The 20710-nt window shown below is 45.3% G+C and overlaps 1 protein-coding gene across 1 annotated transcript in view; it reads right to left on the bottom strand.

The window, feature by feature from the left end:
• Positions 1-440: 440 nt before the first annotated feature.
• LOC116518325 (msx2-interacting protein-like) overlaps positions 441-20710 on the bottom strand; it is a 37426-nt gene continuing 17156 nt past the window's right edge. The window contains exons 8-21 of the mRNA XM_032231653.1: positions 17736-17849; positions 15269-15382; positions 14052-14152; positions 8233-9556; positions 7413-7503; positions 6926-6990; positions 5711-5799; positions 4819-4951; positions 3928-4118; positions 1989-2054; positions 1743-1902; positions 1426-1605; positions 774-890; positions 441-657 (exon numbers count right to left, since the gene is read on the bottom strand). Of these exons, the coding sequence (XP_032087544.1) occupies positions 526-657; positions 774-890; positions 1426-1605; positions 1743-1902; positions 1989-2054; positions 3928-4118; positions 4819-4951; positions 5711-5799; positions 6926-6990; positions 7413-7503; positions 8233-9556; positions 14052-14152; positions 15269-15382; positions 17736-17849 (2877 nt within the window). The 3' untranslated portion in view covers positions 441-525. The remainder of the gene's footprint in view (positions 658-773; positions 891-1425; positions 1606-1742; positions 1903-1988; positions 2055-3927; positions 4119-4818; positions 4952-5710; positions 5800-6925; positions 6991-7412; positions 7504-8232; positions 9557-14051; positions 14153-15268; positions 15383-17735; positions 17850-20710) is intronic.

Genomic DNA, 20710 nt, shown 5'->3' with positions numbered 1-20710 from the left:
AACCGGGACCAGGAAGTGGCCCAAGACTTGCTGCCAGCCTTGGACAAAAATAACACATGCGGGGGGAGGATGATGCAGTCTGGCTCTGGCATGTAAAAGACGGACAGCTGCCAGCCTAATAGCGCCACTTTGTGCAGAAGCCCCTCCCCACTGGAACCCTAAGCTCATCATTCTTCATGGCTATCCCTCCCATCTCCTGGACCCCGTCCTACCCTGGAGTGGCCCCAAAAATCCTGCTTCCTTCTCCCTCTTCTACCCAGAATCCCTACTGAGATGTGCCACGGACAGCCCACCCTTGGCACAAATGCGTTGTGTAACCCGTCAGCCCAACCGGTGTGCGAGACGGAGTCAATAGCAGCGGTAGCAAACAGACCCCCCCTCCTGGGCTTGGAGCTGGGCTCGTGGAGTGTCCAAAGCAAGCAAGGCCCGCACCCCTCCTGCCTCAGGTCCTCCCCTCCCTCGTGCGCCCGTCTGTGCGTCCGCCTGGTGGGATCAGGCCATTCTTCGCCTCCCGGGAGGCTAACTTCAGGGGTCCCGGGAAGCCCGGCCGCGACACAGGCTGTCGCTGCGCTGCCACGTGCTGTGGATCAGGCTCAGTGCATCCTCGCATTTCTTCCGGATGGAGCTGTCCTCGAGGGTCTTGTGCAGAAGGTCCGCCTGCAGACACAGCGGGGGCAAAAGGAGCCGTGAGAGGGAAGATGGGGCCGGCCACCAGCCTCCTGGAAGCCCCCCCGTGTACAGAACCAAGGCCGCCCACCGCATGACCAGCCAACCTGGTAGGTGCTCTTCCACACAGCGTCCAGCGCCACCAGGAACCGCTCCAGTTCGGCAGAGCAGCTGAAATAGAGGACCCACGGGGGCACGTACTGCTTCTGCTCCTGGGCAAACTCCTAAAGGGGTAAGGAGAGGAAGGGTACGTGAGACCCTGGGGCTTCCTGACGCAGGAGGGCCAAGAGCTTCACTTAATAAGCTGCAGGAGATGAGCCCCAGGTCTGGCAAATTCCCAAGTGTTGTGGCCCGCCAATGTCAGCAGATTCACAGTGAGGAGGTTGGGGAGGAAGATGGGCCAATCCTGGAGGAGTGAATGGCCCCTCCCAGAGGAAATAAAAGAGGAGCAAAAGGAGAGTGGAGTTTGCAGGAAATCATTAGTTTGCTTAATTGGTTCCCGACTCTACGAGATTCCTGGCCAAGTTCTGCATATATCAGCTTGGCAGCTCTCCAAATCCAATAAGGTCTGTGACTGTAAATCCTTCCTTGAAAGACTTTGCTGGGTGTGAATGAGCAGAATTCACAGGAAATTAATAAAAGGGTTTTTTTTGGGGGGGACGACGACCAGGAGTTCACTTCATGCTCCTGGGAAGCCTTGGTCAGAACACCCCAAGAGCAGAAGGAATATGTTTCCTCCTCCTCCTCTTGAAGACTTACCAGGAGGCAATATTCCCGACCGGGCTCTGTGGAGACAGAAGCCACGTCCGTCAGCTTAGCAGTGGCCAGTGAGCGGAAGAAGCTGGTCTGGCAGTCCTCGTGGCAGGTGAACAGTTTCTGCTCCGTCACCACCAGGCAGCAGGGGACGCAGGGTGCAGGGGCCATGCCCTGTGGGATGACCTGGGTGGGAAGGAGGGCCAAACCACCTTTGGACTCCTGAGGGCGAGAGGGCCCTGCTCCCGTCCGGTCACCGGGCAGCCCAGGAGCCCCAGAGACCTCATCTCTCCCCGTGGCCCCAATCCCAAGGATGACCTTACCCCTTGGGAGACCGCCTGGCATAAGTACTGCATCCAGTCGGCCATCTCCTCTTCGTTTTCTGCGCTCAGCTCCAGGGAAGGGCGCTCGGTCAAAATGACCTGGAAGGAGTGGGGCCGATCTGTCGCGTTCGACCTTCGGCAACCGCCACACTGCTCCCCCCTGCAAGGGAGAGAGTTCGCGGCAAATGTGACGGAGGGGCCAGAGGTTGGGGGGGGGGCTGGGAGGCTGCCTCATCTGGGACTCACCCCATATTCACAGACAGCAGTGGAGTGATGTCCGTCCGGTCTGGGTACTGGTACAAGATGCCGTTACTGCAGAGGGAAGACAGAAACAGCTGCTGGGAAAAGGCCCCTCCCAGTTCAAACCTGGGGAACTTTTAATTAGCATACTATTATGCAAATTAGATGCTCCCTCCCTTCTCTTAAGAGGACGGGATGGGGCCCCTTATGGTGTCACCAAGAACCAGAGTCCAGGACAAAGTAACTCTGGGGTTACACATTTAAAAGATGATGACCATCAGAAAAGCTGCAAACCAAGGCGAAAGAAGTCGTTCGTTAGAGCAACTGACAGAAAAGGGTTTCACTCCAGAAACATTACACGACAAAGGTACAGATGTAAGGATGGTTTGGGATTCAACTACAACTTTTACAAGGAGACTTTTCACAAAGTAGAACTGCAAAGTCAAAAACACACAAGAGAAGACATACTGAAAATTACACAACATTCATACAGCTTAGAGTGGGGCTGGATATAAATCAACAGCCATGAAATTAAAAGACGCTTGCTCCTGGGGAGGAGGAGAACAATGGCAAATCTAGACAGCCTACTAGAAAGCAGAAACATTACCCTGCCAACAAAAGTCCATCTAGTCAAGGTTGTGGTTTTCCCAGATGCAATGGATGGCTGTGAAGGTTGGACCATGAGAAAGGCCGAGCGCCAAAGAATTGAGTAAGGTTCTACATTTAGGCAACAAAAATGAAATGCACAGGTACAGTATAGGTGGTACCTTGCTCAAGAGTAGTAACTGTTAGAGGGATCTTGAAATCCTAGTGGACAACCATTTAAATATGAGCCAGCTATGTGCAGCAGCTGCCAAAAAAGCCAACACAGTTCTGGGCTACATAAATAAACAGAGGGATAGAATCAAGATCACATGAGTGTTAAAACTACTTTATAGTGCCTTGGTAAGGCCACACTTGGAATACTGCATTCAGTTTTGGCCGCTAAGATGTAAAAAAGATGTGGAGACTCTAGAAAGAGTGCAGAGAAGAGCAACAAAGATGATTAGGGGACTGGAGGCTAAAACATACGATGAATGATTGCAGGAACTGGGTATGCCTAGTTTAATGAAAAGAAGGACTAGGGGAGACATGATCTTCCAATATCTCAGGGGTTGCTACAAAAGAAGAGGGAGTCAAACTATTCTGCAAAGCACCTGAGGGCAGAACAAGAAGCAATGGGTGGAAACTAATCAAGGAGAGAAGCAATTTCCTGACAGTTAGAACAATCAGCGAAACAGCTTGCCTCCAGAAGTTGTGAATACCCCAACACTGGAAGTCTTTAAGAAGATGCTGCATAGCCATTTGTCTGAAACGGTATAAGGTTTTCTGCCTAGGCAGGGGGTTGGACTAGAAGACCTCCAAGGTGCCTTCCAACTCTGCTATTGTATTATTGTATAATTGAGGCCTTTCAACTCTAGTACTGGAGAAGACTCCTGCGAGTCCCTTGGACTGCAAGGCCATCCAACCGGTGAGTCCTAGAGGAGATCAACCCTAACTGCTCTTTAGAAGGCCAGATCCTGAATAGGAAACTCAAATACTTTGGTCATCATGAGAAGGAAGAAGGACTCCCTGGAGAAGAGCCTCATGCTGGGAAATATTGAGGGAAAAAGAAGGAGACAGCAGAGAAGGGGGTGGCTGAATGGAGACACTCAAGCAGTCGGTGTGAGCTTAAATGGACTTCAGAGGATGGTAGAGGACAGAAAGCCTGGAGGAATGTTGCCCATGGGGTAGCTATGGGTCGGACACGACTTTGCAACTAACAACAACAATTTATTATACTTGCTCTTACGGTTTTTACTTCGTTAAGAATGTCTTCAATAACAATTCACAATAACCATTTTTTTAAAAAAGGAACCCGAGTGTAAGCCAACCTTCCTTCCGGCCCCGTCCATCTCCTCCTCACCTGAGCACAACAAAGCAGGGCTTCCAGACTTCCTTGCCCAGGTAATTGGTTCCTGCTTTGTAATTTAGCACACCTTCCTTGACGATGCAGTTTTCGGTGGACAAGTAGTGAGACAAAGGTGGGCCGGGATTCTCATCCGTGGGGTCTTCCCAGTGAACAAGGCCATAGAAGTGGACCACCACTTCCGAGATCTACCAAAGGCAAATCAGCCGCTTAGCCAGGCTCTGAGCCACCAAAGGAGCCCCTGCCCCAAATCCCTGGCTTGGCTTCTGCCCCCCCCCCCCCACTTCCCAAATGGAGACAGGGCTGGTGCATCTCTCAGAGGGAAGGCTGCCTGGGGTGGCTACAGCACATGGAACTCCTCTGCGCTTGGAAGGGAAGAAGGAAGTGGTGGGATTCAATTTTTTTTACTACTGGTTCTGTGGGCGTGGCCTGGTGCGCAATGGCAGGCGAAGGATATTGCAAAATCTTCATTTCCTCCCCACACCAGGGGAAGGATACTGTAAAACCTCCATTCCCTCCCCATTCCAGGGAAAGGATACTGTAAAATCCACATTCCCTCCCCACACCAGGGGAAGGATACTGTAAAATCTCCATTCCCTCCCCATTCAAGGGAAAGGATACTGCAAAATCCCCATTCCCTCCCCATTCCAGGGCAAGGATACTGTAAAATCTCCATTCCCACTCCATTCCAGGGGAAGGATACTGCAAATCCTCATTTCCTCCAGATCAGCTGGGACTCGGGAGGCAGAGAATAGATGGGGGCAGAGCCAATCACAGGTGGTATTTGCCGGTTCTCCAAACTACTCAAAATTCCCGCTACTGGTTCTCCAGAACTGGTCAGAACCTGCTGAATACCACCTCTGGAGGATGGGCAGGAGGAATACGCACCTCCTGCTTGGATTCCTGAGCCACAAATTTAGCCAGCGCCAGTTTCTCCATGGTGGCGTCGGTCAGGATGCTGGGGTATGGCGGCTCGCGGCAGCCTTTGATCATGGCGGACCTCAGAGAGGTCAGGAAGAATCTGCAGGGAGAGGGGAATTAGGGGCCCTGTGCCCGACCACCGAAGGAGGGGGGCTGGATTGAACACAGGTGCCTTGGCCCACCAGTGGTCAACAAAGCTGGTGGCAGACTCAGACAGTGCGGAGGTTCGGGAGGAACATGGGCCAGTCCTGGAGTCTGGGGAAGGCTCTGATGAGGGCCCTGTGTCGGAGGCAGAGAGGGGGCCGGGGCCAGGGCCATCTAACAGATATCAGCCGCCTTCGGAGTTAGAGATCAGTGAGGCAAAAGAACAGCTGGAGCCTGTTCCCAATGTTCGCGTGTGCAGAGCTGCCAGGAGAAGGGAACAGCTAAGGAACAAGGGCTGACTTGACAGTAAAGGCACAAGTGGACGGTGAATGGCCCCTCCAATCAGGAATAAAAGAGGAGTGAAAGGGGAAGGGAACTTTGCAGGAGACATTTAGTTCAATTCATTAGGGTGAAGATCTATTCCTGACTTCTTGCCAAGTAATTGCTGCTACAGCGTGGCGTTTGGAAGACATTGGCCTGGCAGCTCTCCAAGCCTGATAAAGGTCCGTAGTTGTGAAATCTCTTGAAAGACTGTTGGCCGGGACTTTGCTGGAGAGGAATTCCCTTTAAACTAAATAAAAGGGGTTTTATCAGGATGAGGAGTTGGCTTCGTGATCTTTGAAAGCCTAGTTCAGAACAACAGGGTTTACTAAAAGAGAGACAAAGTGACCACATTAAGGGGGAGGGGAGATACGCGGCCTGCCCTAGCCCTTACTCAGTTAGGGTAGTGTCCGCCGTTTCCAGCAGGAACTGCTTCTGGCGGTTGGTGCAGACCAAAGTCACTGTTTGCTGATCCAGACCCACCTGCCAGGAAAACAAAGGCCCATTTGGTTTTATTTTTTCAATCAAATTTTAATTTTTTATATTCTTTATACATATTAATGTGTGAATAGTGTGTTATCTGGGTATTCTACATTCCAATACATATAAACTTAATCTTATTACTCATAAATATTAATTTCATTTCCATTATTTCATATTACTTATACATTTTTATCATCACCCTTCCTTTCTTAACCTTCTTTGTATCTTTTGCTATTTTCCCCCTCTATTTTTCTCCCTATTAACTTTTCCCTCCCTTTCATATCCCTATAATATTCAAAGACGTGTTTTTCACCTCTTTTGTTATTCATGTACCCTTAATTAAATCAAAATTTCATCCTTGATTCTTCAATATCTCCCTATACATTTTATCATTTATACATTTAGAATACTTCTATTCATGTTCTTTCCAGTTCTTCAACCCATATTATTCTATTAGTACATGTTTAGATTAATGTTTTTGTGAAAAACGGGCCCATTTTCATTCGTTTCGCTCTCCCCAGTCCCCAGGAGCATTCTACAGGCCTCCCAAATCCTATGCACGCCTCGGTTTTTGTGAAAAATGGGTCCGTTTTCACCTCATTTTTGCCCTCCCCAGTCCTCAGGAGCACTTTGCAGGCTTCCCAAACCCTCAGTGCATCCATTTGTGCAAAGGAGGTGGGCTCTCGAGAGGCCAAAAATGCTGCATTCAATATATAAGACGCACCCAGATTTTCACCCTCCTTTTTTAGAGGAAAAGGGGCATCTTATACTCCGAAAAATATGGTATTTATGATATTATCCTGAAATCTATCACACTGCTAACCTAATCGTCTAACCCATCTAATTCTAATATTAATACACATTAATTGAAATATATTCATATATTCTTTCACTCTACTTTCCCTTATCCATCATCTCTTACCCGCATCTGAACCTTTAATCTTATTTTCTTTTTAGTTTTCCTTCCATTTTAAGCAAAAGCCCATTTGGAAGGAACCCTTAACCCCTGGGCCTCTGGGAGGGGAACGCTCAGCCCCTCCAAGGTTGGGGCGAGACGGCCCCTCCCTCCGACTACTGGTCTTGTCCCGGGAAGAGGCAGAGCCCCAAGCAACCCTCAGCAACTTACAGAGATGTAGTCCAGCTCATTATAGGACACAGCCTCCTCCACCATGTAAGGCTTCTCGGCAGCTCCTGGGGATGAGAGAAACAGGGCGCAGAGTCATCCACACAGCCAGTGCTTGCACCAAGAGTATTTATCGGGACCAGCTGATCAGGAGGGAATGGGGATTTTGCAGTATTCTTCCCCTGGAGTGGGGATTTTGCAGTATCCTCCCCCTGGAGTCGGGAGGGAATGGAGATTTTGCAGTATCCTTCCCCTGGAGTTGGGAGAGAATGGAGATTTTGCAGTATCCTTCCCCTGGAGTTGGGAGGGAATGGGGATTTTACAGTATCCTTCCGCTGCCACGCCTACAAAGCCACAGGCCCCAAGCCACGCCCACTGAAATGGTAGTAAAAAAATTTGAATCCCATCACTGAGGGTTTCCCCACTAAGCAAGGCTCAAGGCATTGCTCAGAGGCAGGCGGCAACCGATAACACTTCCACAGGGGGTTACCTTTTCGGATGAGGTATATGCAACAGTCAGTCAGGAGCAGGTAAAGGAGCTGGAGGGTCCCTTCCATGTGCCCTGTGCTCATCCGGATCATCTGTTCGGTGGGGAGAGAGACCTCTGTTACTGACCCCGCAGCAGAGATATGAGAACAGCTTCTCCTTAGATCTGAAGAGATCTGGCTCCCTTCTGAAGCCTCTGCCCCCACCCACCCAAGGAGTTAGGGGCAGGGGAGAGCGGGAAACACACTCATGTTCTGACCCAGGCTTCCTGAGAGCCTGAAGCAAACTCCTTGTCCCGACAAAAAACCCTTTTAGTAATTTGCTGTAGATTCTGATCATTCACATCCAGCAAACTCTTTCAAGGAAGGATTTACGGTCACAGACCTTATCTGGCTTGGAGAGCTGCCAGGTCGATATCTGCAGAACTTGGCAAGGAGTCTTGGAGAGTCACAAACCAATTAAGTGAACTAACGGTCTCCTACAAACTCCACTCCCCTTTTGCTCCATTTTCATTTCCTCTGGGAGGGGCCATTCATCGTCCACCTGTGGCCTTCCTCCCAAGTCAACAGCTGTTCTTTAGCTGTTCCTTTTGTCTGGCAACTCTGCAGGCACACACTGGGAACAGGCTCCAGTTGTTTTTCTGACTACTGATGTCTGATTCTGAAGACAGCTGAAGGCAGCTGACCATCAGAGTCTTCCCCAGACTGCAGGATGGGCCCATGTTCCACCCCAACCTCTTCACTGTCCGAATCTGCTGCCAACTAAGCTAGCCGCTGGCAGGCCACACAGCTCACAAGGGGCTCAGAAGGTGAAGCAAGGCCTACCGAAAGGCTGGCGGGGTCTGTATTATCTTTGGGACTGGCCACGGTAGTAAATCTTTCCAGCTTGATTTTCCTAGTTTCTCTTTTAATGGCCTCTTTTCTCGGGGGCTTCCTTTCGGTTTCAGCCACATCCATCTGCTTTTTCAAAATGACCCGGCCTTCCTCTTCCTCCTGACTGCTTCTTTTGATTTCCATTTTTTGCTTGTCGGATTTTAGGTTTGCCTCCGCGAAACGCCTTTTGTGAGCCTCCTGCTTTTTGAGGTTCAACGGATAGGCCACTTCACTGGATGGATCTGCCTTCAGGTGCTTCTTAGGCTTCAGCTTCCCATCTTTGTCCACCACCTCAATGTGGCTGGCCAGGACCTTCTCTTTGGACACTTTGGTTCTGATGGAGTCGAGCTTCAGTGGTTCCAACTTGGTCTGATCCACTTGGGAAATCTGCATTTTCTGATCAGACAAGGGAGGTTTGATGGGGTCACTCTCCAGCTTCCCTCTTAATTTCTCCAGCTGAGGCTGGTCGAGGACCTTCCCTTCCTTTTCTCTCACTCGGGTCAGCACCACACATGGCATGAGATCCAGGCAGTTCTTGGCAGCCCCCTCCCTCTCGGCTCTTTTCCGGCTCTGCTTGCCGCTGCCTTTTGATTTCTCGGGGCTGGGCTCCCTTTCATTTTCCGGGTCGGTTTCCGAAGACGGGGAGCTGGGAGAATGCACTTTGGCCTTCCGCTTCTGCTTCTCTGTTTTCTCTTTTTCAAGCTTCTCCGGCTTCTCTTTCCTCACCAGGAGCTTGTCTTTCTCTGGCCGCTCTTGTTCAAAAGCACGTTCTTTTTTTGGGTTTTCGTTTTTGGCATATCGCTCAAGGCGGTTTTTGTCCAGTTTGTCGTAGCGGGGTGGAGAAAGGGAGCTGCAGCTTCCACTGTGCTCAGACGAGCGACTGTAGATCCGCCTCTCGGAGTCGCTCTGGAACTGCTCTGATTGCAAGGGGGAGGCGCTGGGGCTCTGCGACAGCTGGGAGTGAGCGGGGCTTTGGCTCCTTTCCAAGGGCCTCCTTTCGTGCTCTCGGTCAGACTCAAACCACTCACGCTGTCGGTAGCTGTACTCCCCGATGTCTTGCTCGTAAGTGTCTCCCCTGTAGTCTCGGTATTTCCAGGGATCATCATAATACCATGGGTCGTAATAGTCTCCCTGGTAAGGATCCCAATCGGCGTAAAAGTCCCTGCCTCGAATCGGGTATTCTCTCCGAGGGACTTCTGGATACGTCCCCGGTGTCCGGACAGCCTTGTAATAGGTACGATCTGCAGCATAATCATAGGAGCCTCTCCTTTCATCCCTGCCAAAGCCAGAGGGGGAGGGGGGAAAGGTTAGCTGACACTTCACAGGATGTCATGTGCAAATTGATCACGGTTCACATAGATTCAAGTGAAGGCAGCTTAAAAGGGAGCAGGGTTTTAAAGAAGAGCTCATCCCACTCTTTTTATATATATATATTAAAAGTTTTTATTTTTAGACAGACATAGACAAAACCATCTTCAATTACATGTTTTACAGATGGCACCTGCTAAAATCTCAGCAAATACCTCTCCAAAATGTTGGAAATGTGAATCAATACACGGAACATATTACCACTTATGGTAGACTTGTGAGAAGGCTAAAAATTTTTGGAAAAGGATAAAAAATTAGCTAGAGGCAATAACAGGAGTCAAAATAAATTGGGAACCCAAAGTTTTTTTTACTAGGAATAATGACTGCAAAATATAAAAAAAGAAATCCAGTATTTAATTTTACATATAATTATGGCGGCGAGGATTGCCTTCTCTCAGAAATGGAAAAACAAATTAATTCCAAGCGAGGATGAAATAATAAGAAAGGTTGTGGATTGTGCTGAAATGGACAAATTAACAAAACAAATCCAAGAAAAAGAAGAAACAGAATACTACCAGATATGGGATAAATGGTATACAGTTGCAAGAAAAAGCATGTGAACCCCTTGGGATTATGTGGAGTTTTGCATGAATTCTTCATAAAATGTGCTCTGAACTTCATCTAAGTCACAACAATAGAAAAACACAGTCTGCTGAAAATAATACTACACAAACATTACATATTGCCATGTTTTAATTGAACATAACATGTAAACATTCACAGTGCAGGGAGGAAAAAGTATGTGAGCCCCTAGCCTAATGACTTCTCCAAGAGCTAACTGGAGCCAGGGGTGAGCCAACCTTGATTCCAATCAGTGTGATGATATTGGATGTGTTGCTGACAGCTGTCCTGCCCTTTAAAAACACACACCTGTTTTGGGTTTACTGGTTGCAAGAACCACTGTCTGATGTGAACCATGCCTCGCAGAAAAGAGCTCTCAGAAGACCTATGATCAAGAATTGTTGACTTGCATGAAGCTGGAAAGGTTTACAAAAGTATCTCCAAAAGCCTTGATGTTCATGTGTCCACAGTAAGACAGACTGTCTACAAATGGAGAAAGTTTAGCACTGTTGCTACTCTCCCTAGGCGTGGTCGTCCTGTAAAAATGACTGCAAGAGCACAGCGCAGAATGCTTCATGAGGCAAAGAAGAAACCTAGAGTGTCAGCTAAAGACCTACAGAAATCTCTGACACATGCTAACATTTTTGTTGACATATCTACAATAAGGAAAACATTAAACAAGAATGGAGTACATGGGAGGACATCACGGAGGAAGCCATTGCTGTCCAAAAAAAAATATTGCAGCAGGTTTGAAGTTTGCAAAAGAGCGCCTGGATGTTCCACAGCACTACTGGCAAAATATACTGTGGACAGATGAAACCAAAATTGAGTTGTTTGGGAAAAACACACAACACTATGTGTGGAGAAAAAAAGGCACAGCACACCAACATCAAAACCTCATCCCCACTGTAAAACATGGCGGAGGGAGCATCATGGTTTGGGGCTGCTTTGCTGCCTCAGGGCCTGGACGGATTGTTGTCATTGAAGGGACAATGAATTCCAGGATTTATCAAGACATTTTGCAGGAAAACGTACGACCATCTGTCCGTCAACTGAAGCTCCGCAGAGGATGGGTGATGCAATAGGACAATGACCCAAAGCATACAAGTAATTCAACAAAACAATGGCTTCAACAGCACAGAATACGCCTTCTGGAATGGCCCAGTCAGACTTCAACCCGATTGAAATGCTGTGGCATGACCTTAAGAGAGCAATTCACACCAGACATCCCAAGAATATTGCTACACTGAAACAGTTTTGTGAAGAGGAGTGGTCCAAAATTATTCCAGATCGTTGTGCAGGTCTGATCTACAACTACAGGAAATGTTTGGTTGAGGTTATTACTGCCAAAGGAGGGTCAACCAGTTATTAAGTCCAACGGTTCACATACTTTTTCCTCCCTGTGAATGTTTACATGTTATGTTCAATTAAACCATGGCAACATCTAATGTTTGTGTAGTATTATTTTCAGCAGACTGTGTTTTTCTATTGTTGTGACTTAGATGAAGTTCAGAGCACATTTCATGACCAATTCATGCAAAACTCCACGTAATCCCAAGGGGTTCACATACTTTTTCTTCCAACTGTAGGTGGATGGAGGAAAGAAACAAGGATCAATGAAGGAAGCCAATAAAGCCCAAAAACTGTAGTTAAGGAGAATTAACACATATATATGCATCTAAGAGATTTAAATTTACTAGAGGTAATCAGCGAATATAGAAGACAGATGAGTAAAATAAGAGGGTTAAGAATGGTGAAATGCAAATGAAATATACTAGAAGGGGAAATAATATAAGGAGAACAGTATTGATTGGTAATTACTATTAGAACAGGAAGCTCCTGTTCGCATTGCATTGTATTGTGTAAATGTGCTGTACGTCTAAGTTTTTGTCTGTGTGTATTTTGCGTGTTTGTAAATAAATACAAATTATAAAAAATAAAAAATATATAATCCCAAATGACCATAAGATTAAAAAAAAAAGGAATGGAAAAAGAGAAAGAAAGGAAAAAATCTTCAGGCTCTTGAATGCCCTAATCCAATTGGTTCCAGATGTTTAAAAAGAAAAAAGTAAAAACAGGTAAATCACAATAAAATAAAATAAAAATAAAAATCTTCAGGTTCTTCTTTACCTTAATCCAATTCAGTGGAGCAAAATGACAAAATCCAGCAGAAAAAAGGAAAGAAATATACGTCTGTGTATAAATCCAAAAAAAGGCAAAATATAAAACAAAACAGAAAAGGAGCACTCCCTCTTTAAGAAAAGGAAAGGAAAAAGCCAGACTTCTTCAGCAAAAGGCCTCAGACCAGCTGAGAATAGCTAAGTGAAAAAGAAAGTAAGGAAGTAAAAAAAAAAATGGAAAAGGAAAACACTGCAACTGTATAAAATCCAAGGCTCTTATGTTAAGTTCCAAACAAAATTGGCAATTCTCTTTTTCAAGGTCACTGCAATCTTCCTTCTTTGAACTCCAAGTTTTCTTTCAAACCCAAACTCCACGCACTGATAGCATCCCAAAAGAGCACCTGTATAAACAATCCATGCTCATCCCACTATCATTCAATAAACAGGCTCCGCGTCCTTGAAATGTAATGCCAAGTATTAACTTTTCTCTAAACAGTCATACTAAAAAAAGAAAACAATGTTTCCAAGCCTCTGGGTGGCAGTGTTAGTTATTTTCTTCCACTTTCCTTTCCTTATACTAAAAAAAAAGGAAAATGAGATTCAAAAAAGAAATACAGTAAAGCATTGAAAAGAAAGTAGAGGGAAAAAAGTCTTAGACAATAAAAATTGTTATACAAGTATATAAAAAAAACAAGGAAAAAAAAAACCAGTCCAGTTAAAAAGTAGAAAGTGTTTGTAAAAATCCAGCCAAATTCCAGCAATAAAAAGGAAGAAAGGAAAAAAAATCAGTTTGATTCTGGCTTAATCTCGCCAATTAACCTCTTCAGTCTTCAGTTTTAACTTTACATTTAATCTTTTAGGGTGTCCTCTCAAATAATAATGAAGAAAAATTCTCTCATGAGATTGACACACTTTCATGCTTTCTCTTCCATTCCGGAGCTGTTTCTGACTTCCAACAGCTTTGATAGCTGCCTTGCAGCCACCAGAAAAAAGGGCTTCTCCTGGATCAACCAGGGACTTTGCAATGTCCCTGGGACCAGCAAGATGCGCCCATCTCTATCACCGTCTCTACGGGCCGGTTTAGGCAGGAGTGGGATATTAATGGTATATATCAGTGATGACGAAATGTTTGGCACTGAGTGCTGAAAAGGAAACGCACACGCTTGTCCAGGCCACAACCTGGAAGAGAAGCTGCCCACCAGAAAATGAACTTCTGGTTTCCAGCGCGTGCATGCATGCTGGTCAGCTGCTCTTCCTGTTTCTGGTGCGTGCAACAATCAGCTGGCCAGCACACATGCTCCTGCCGGAAAATGGAAGTCCAACTCTTACAGTTACCGGCATTGCCGCATGCACCAAGTGATCATTGTGCGCGCATGCGCACCAGAAACCCGGAATAGGAATGGGCGACACCGCACATGCTAGGTGACATGGCTCCGCATACTACTTTGGGCACATGTGCCATAGGTTTGCCGTCACGGGTATATATAAATAGAAAGAAAAGGTTGGATTTAAAGTCAATAGATATTCTTCTGAACTGACCAATATTTTATTTTAGGTATTCGTTTCCACTTCAACAACCAGAATGCTACGGGACACAAATTAAAAATTCTGCAAAGCAGACACTTTACTGCAGAGAAGAAAAATACACCCCTATTCAGTCGAGAATTGCTTTCCAATTCCAAAATGTGGAGAAAGGCAATGTGTGCCGAGAGAAAGACCTACCTTCTTTCTGTAAGCATTTCGTAGAATTCTCCAATGTCCTGACCCGTTTTCTCCATAGACTGATAGAATGACAGCTGGCTCTCGCGGTTCGCAAAATCCACCTGAAAGATAAGAATTACTCAGGCAGGCCATTCTCCTCCATTTAGGCTAATTGCCAGACATGAAATGTGAAAATATTCCCACACAGGTTTACTCCCCCAAATGCAACCATGAAAATAATGGGGAAAGCCAAATTCAGGGGGACAGGCCCCACCCCAAACTGTCCTCAGCAGAAAAATAAAACATCTGCTGCTCTGGGGAAGATGCTAACTTTCATAGAAGCTTGTCAGTTAATGGAAGCCTCACAGTTTCATTTTGGACTGCTTGATTGTAACCACAGGGACCCCATCCTGTGGCCCACTGAAACAGGCAGAATATTCTCACCAGGTGTTTGTTTGGCTATCAAGCTCTCTATGTTCCCCAGTGCAACTTCTGAAAATGATCTCCATGTGCCAAAGCCAAAGAAGCCCAGGAACCCTCTGATTCATAGAAAAAGGGTCAGCTCTCAGGGGCCAACTGCTAAAAGGCTGCAGGCAAAAACACTGAAGACAATCATCCCAATGACACTTCCTAGCTTTCCTACTACTGTCATGTAAGAAAGCTGCAGGGCAGGTTCAAACTGCTGGAGCTGCTAGGTACGAGGGGGCTCACAGGACCATCCCTGCTTCACTGGCAGGTTCAGCTCCTGAATGGAGATGAGACGCTACAAGGACCTCCTTGGTTTCCATTAATCTGGAGGCAGAGAGAAAGGCAGCATATGGAAATACACAACCCTTAGACCACCAATTCCAGAATTGAGGCAAAATAACAAGGTACATGATTAATCTTCCCTTAAGAAGGTTGCCCCATAAACACAGTCCATATAGGGAAGGGGGAAAAGGTAAAGGGAAGGAAAGGAGGAAGGGACAAGGGAGAGAAGGGACGAGGGAAGGGAAAGGAAAGGAATGGAAACCTGAGCAAAGCAATAGATTTAGATTTTAGATTTAGATTTAGATTTAGATTTAATTAATATAAAATAGCAGATTAGAAGTCAGCTGTAGGACTGTTGTAAATAATGATCACTCTGGTTGGGATTATTTTATGTGGCATGGCTAGGAGAAAATATTCTGTGCCACACAGAAATTCCCTTACATTTTTTTTTTTTAAATGGATCTAATTTTGAAGCTAATTTTGCAGACCTTAACTTTATTCCCGCTGATTTTCCTCCCCTTGGTCTCGTTGACAGCCGCCTGTGCATATTCTATCTCATTGTAGAGAACCAGAGCCATGCCTTTTAAGCGATCAAACACCACCTGTAAAAATAAAATGAAAAACGAAATAAGAGGGAAGAAAGGGGAGGAATCGTCATAGTAGCTGAAGTCAAAAGAATTGTGTCCAGCGAGCGGAGCTGGCAGCAGATCCGGACAGTGAGAAGGTTGGCGAGGAACATGGGCCAGTCCTGGAATCTGGGGAAGACTCTGATGAGGGCTCTGTGTCGGAGGCAGAGAGGGGGCCCGAGGCATATGCCAGTTATGAGTCTTCAGAGTCAGACATCAGTGAGGCAGATGGAGAGTTGGAGCCAGTTCCCAATGAGCGCATGTACAGAGTTGCCAGACAAAGGCAACAGCTAAAGAACAGGGGTTGACTTGGGAGTAAGAACACAGGTGGATGATGAATGGCCCCTCCCAGAGGGAATAAAAGAGGAGCAAAAGGGGAGTGGAGTTTGCAGGAGACAATTAGTTCGCTTCATTGGTTCGTGACTCTCCGAAATGATATCAGCCTGCCATCCCAACAACAATGAAAGCATGCCATCCCAACAACAAATCATGCCCTTCTAAAGTCAAAGTTCAACTCCTCTTGAATCTGAGTGGTTTCATTATCCAGAAGTCATAAAATTCTTCACACTGGGCCTTTCAGACTTTTTATGAAAATTGACTTTTCTATCTTTAACATGATGCAATGATGTGGCAAAATATCTGATTTTGATTGTTGGATTTTCACTGCGTAGATGCAGATGTGAACTCTTACTAGTGGTTGGACTCAAAATGGGTCTTTAATTAATTATGTTCAATTTGTAATAATGAAAATACATCCTGAATATCAGATATTTATATTACGATTCATAACAGTAGCAAAATTACAGTTATGAAGTAGCAATGAAAATAATTTTATGGTTGGGGGTCACCGCAACATGAGGAATTGCATTAAAGGGTTGCGGCAGTGGGAAAGTTGAGAACCACTGGTCTAAGATGAAGACCAGATCACTTGCAAATGCTTGCAATTTATATTCTTCCTTTTTGATTTTCATTCCTTTTATGTCTTTTTCTTCTCTAATATTTCTATTGAGGACTTCTAATGTTAACACGAACAACAGCGGTGATACTGGACAACCTTGTTTTGTCCTTTTCCTTATTTCAATAGAATCTGTCAGTTCTCCATTTATCATTAACTTTGCTTTTTGTTTGTGATATATAGTTTGTATGGTTTGAATGAGTTTCTTACCAAAGCCCATCTGCTCCAACTGTAACAACATAAATTGCCAGTTCACATTGTCAAAGGCTTTCTGCGCATCTAGGAACATCAAAGCCATTTGTTTTTCGGGATGTGCCTCATAATATTCCAAAGTGTCCAGAATTATTCTCATAGTCTTTGTCTCTTTGGCAGGAACCCATTTTGATCAGGATGAATAAAGTTATTTAAATATTTTTTGAGTCTTTCTGCCAAGCAAATATTTTATAATCTGAATTTAGCAGGGAAATAGGTCTATAGTTCTTAATTTGATGTGGGACGGACTCTTCTTTTGGCACAAGCATAATATATGCTTCTGACCACGATTTGGGTATCCTCATCTTTAACATAACTTCATTCATAAACACTTTTATTAATTTGCGGTCAATTCTGCTCATTCACATCCAGCAAAGTCTTTCAATGGAGGATTTCTAGTCACAGACCTTATCTGGCTTGGAGAGCTGCCAGGCTGATATCTGCAGAACTTGGCCAGGGGTCTCAGAGAGTCACAAACAAATTAAGCGAATTAATTGTGTCCTGCAAATTCCACTCCCATTTTGCTCCGTTTATTTCCGCCTTACTCTCAAGTCGACCCCTGTTGTTTAGCTGTTCCCTTCGTCTGGCAACTCTGCACATGCACACACTGGGAACTGGCTCCATCTGCCCCATTGATGTCTGATCCTCGCGCTCTGCCCACATGCGCCTTCAAAGATGGCCACCATCCAAAATGGCGATTGTCAACCGCGTGGTCTGAACGCCGGAGCCGGCTCCGATTGAGCCGCTCTTTCCTAATCCATCAGAGCGTCCTGCGATCCCCTCCAATGGAGCAGGGGATCGAACAGTGTAGCGGCCTGGAGCCCCCGCCTGCAACCGCCCAGCGGCTCGGGAGCTCCCCACTAGAGCAGCAAGCCCAACTTGTGCAAACAGCTTCTGGGCCGAAGACTGAGCTTAATCTGGGAAGTCAGGAGGAGGAGTAGAGGGAGTGGCCTCGAATTCTACCTCAGTCTCCAGGCAAATGGCCATGTTAATACCCAGTTGTGACTCCCCCCATGCCTCACTTCAGAGACGAGTGAAAGAGTGGGAGAGAGAAAGAGAAAAAAAGAGAAAGAGAGAAAGAAAGAGAGGCAAACTCATGCAACGGAAGAATGGCTCACCTACCTTCACCACTGGGCCGTAGCGGAAGAAATGTCGCGTCAAATACTGATCCGTGAGGCTTGTCGCTAGTCCGTCCAGCCACACGCAGTTGGTAGGCATGCTCTTTCCAAAGCCCAGCTGGACACCCAAGTGGAAAAGAGTCAGTCAGACAAGTAACACACCATTAAACTCATTTCAACAAAACCATTATGGAAATAATCATGCTTCTGAGGCGAGCATCAACAAATCCGACCGTACTCTCTTTGATGCCATTTAGGCAAGCTCACTCCCTGGCAAGTCAATTAGGAGACACTTTCCTTGCGTGGTGCCGTGAAACAAAGCAATTAAGGGGGAAGATGGGAAATGCGCCCTGCCATTCGGCCAGTCAGGGTTCCAAATAGCAGCCAAAATTAAATCAGAGTCCGAGGCAAAGGATTCCTCAAAGTTCCAATTTATTAAAAGAGCCATGTTGGCACATCTGGGAAAACCTGAATCTGAAAGCTTCCAGGTTTCCCCACCCAGTTGAAAGCTCAACATCCTGCCCCCACACCCACGAGTCCATCACATGGTCCAATCTTCCACTGCCACGCTGGCAGCTTCCACCCATCCAATTCCAGCCAGGTGCAAAAACAAAGATGACCTTGGCTTTCTAAGAAGAATGTTATTATGGCTACATATCACCCAACTCCCGTTTTCCCACAATAGAAAATAGATAGTAGAAAGTATGGCAGGCCTGAAGTCCGAAAGAAAAGATGGCTTGCAGGCATGACAGGGGCAATGTTTAACCTCTGGGCCAAGCCTGCCAACAAGGTGGCCCAGAAATGCCATCGAGAGGAGAGAAAAGGGAACCAGGAAGAGTGGGACTCGCTGATTCATTCCATCTGCATGCTGCAGCATCTACATCAGTGGTAACAGTAACAGAGGTATATAATACAACTAACAAAACTCATATACTGTGTTTCCCTGAAAATAAGACAGGGCCTTTTCTTTTGAAAACCCCCCCCCCAAATGCTTGGCCTTATTTTCATGGAGGCTGTAATATGACATCGCGGTGAAACAACAGACTTTCCTGTGTCTCCGGGATGACCGTCGAATTCCAGTCGCCTGGATAGTCCAACTGGACCTAAACCGTCCCATAGAGACAGTGACAGGTAGGGGTATAACCTGTCGATCCCAGAGTCACCCCCAAAGTCTCTGGTGATCCGGGAAAAAGCCTCTCTTGCCAGCAACTACGAGTCAGCCATTAGGCTGCTGGAACTGCTGACAGCTCCATAACGCAAAGGCAGGAGAGAAGCATGTCGTTTTGGTGAGAGTTTTAAATTTTTTTCTTTATTGGAGAGAGAACACCCTAAATCTGGAGATTTAATTTAAAATAAAGACTGATGAGAGAGCAAGCGGTGGACCTAAGGCATGGTCAACTGAAGATTTCCTTTTTTCCCTTTTTACTGCTGGAAGCCTGATTGGACTTTCATTGTAATTCACTTTTTAAATTGGACTGGCTCTTTGCGCTTTGTTTTTACTTTCTTCATTGGACTCTTTGGAAACATTGATATAATTAAGTTTTAATTGTCTTAAGAATTTTCTTTTCTTTTACTTTTGCTTAATGAACTATTGTATTTCTCTCTTCCTCTTTTTTCTACTTTTTTAAAAAAAATAAAAGGCAAAGAGTAAAAGACAAAGACTGAGAGTGGGAAACTTTGAAACAATGTTTTTACTTTTCCATGAATGTTTGGAGAGAAGCTGTTCTTTTCAAGGTTACTTAGTCAAGGCTTGATAGTGAGAGGAACATGGTTGTTTATACAGGTGTTCCTTGTGAAACTTTCAGTGCCTGGAAATTTACCTTGAAAGAATAAATAATTTTTTTTTAAGGGAAAGCCCAGAGTGACTTTGGAAAAGCTTTCACTTTATAAAAGCTTTGAATTCTTTTTCTTCTTTTTTTGCTGGCAGTATTTACCTTACTCTGTTATGGAAGTTGTGACTCCTGTTTGTCTCCTTTTTCTTTTTTGAATTTTTTTTGTGTGTGTCATCTTTTAGCTTGTTTTAAGTGAATTGGGCTAAGGGAAAACTTAAAACACTTTTTTTCTTTTCCTTTTTTCTTTTCCACAATTTTTGCATTTTTATATCTCTATATTTTTACCGTGTTTCCCCGAAAATAAGACATGCCCTGCTAATAAGCTCAATCGGGCTTTTCAGAGCATGCACCATAATAAGCCATCCCCTGAAAATAAGCCCGCCCCAACTATATAAGCGCATGCGCAACTGGTCCCCGCCATTACCATTATACTACCTACCGGTACAGCAGGGCAAAAAGAGGGCCCGACGCAAAAACAGCGGCAGGCCAGCAATGTGATCACCCCCTCCCGCCTGTTCCTTACAAACAAACAGTAAAGATAATGATAAATGGAGAACCGACAGATTCTATTGAAATGAAGACAGGTACGAGACAAGGTTGCCCCTATCACCTCTACTTTTTGTTTTAATATTAGAAGTTTTAACTAGAAAGATCAGAGAAAAAAAAGAAATAAGAGGAATGAAAATCAAAAAAGAAGAATATAACCTACAAGCATTTGCAAATGACCTGGTTTTTATCCTTGAGGACCCATTAGAAACGGCACCCAAATTGATAGAAAGAACAGAGGAATATGGAAAAGTAGCAGGTTTGAAAATAAAGATAAAACGAAGATTTTGACAAAGAATATATCATCAAGACAAAAGGAAGAATTGGTGGAAACGTTGGAGATTCAAGTCACAAATAAGGTCAAATATTTGGGGATATACTTAACTGCAAGATGCAGCACACTTAAAGAGAATAATTATCATAAACTTAAGCAGCAGATTGCGACTGACTTGATGAAATGGGAAAACCTACAACTATCAATGATAGGGAGAATATCTACAATCAAAATGAATATCCTACCCAGAATCTTATATCTGTTCCAGACAATTCCAATTAGATTAAGGAGAGACTATTTTGATGAACTAAATAAAATACTGCTGAA

This window comes from Thamnophis elegans, chromosome 15, assembly GCF_009769535.1.
Source record: "Thamnophis elegans isolate rThaEle1 chromosome 15, rThaEle1.pri, whole genome shotgun sequence".
Taxonomy (NCBI): Eukaryota; Metazoa; Chordata; class Lepidosauria; order Squamata; family Colubridae; genus Thamnophis; species Thamnophis elegans.
This window is presented reverse-complemented; position numbering and strand designations above follow the sequence as displayed.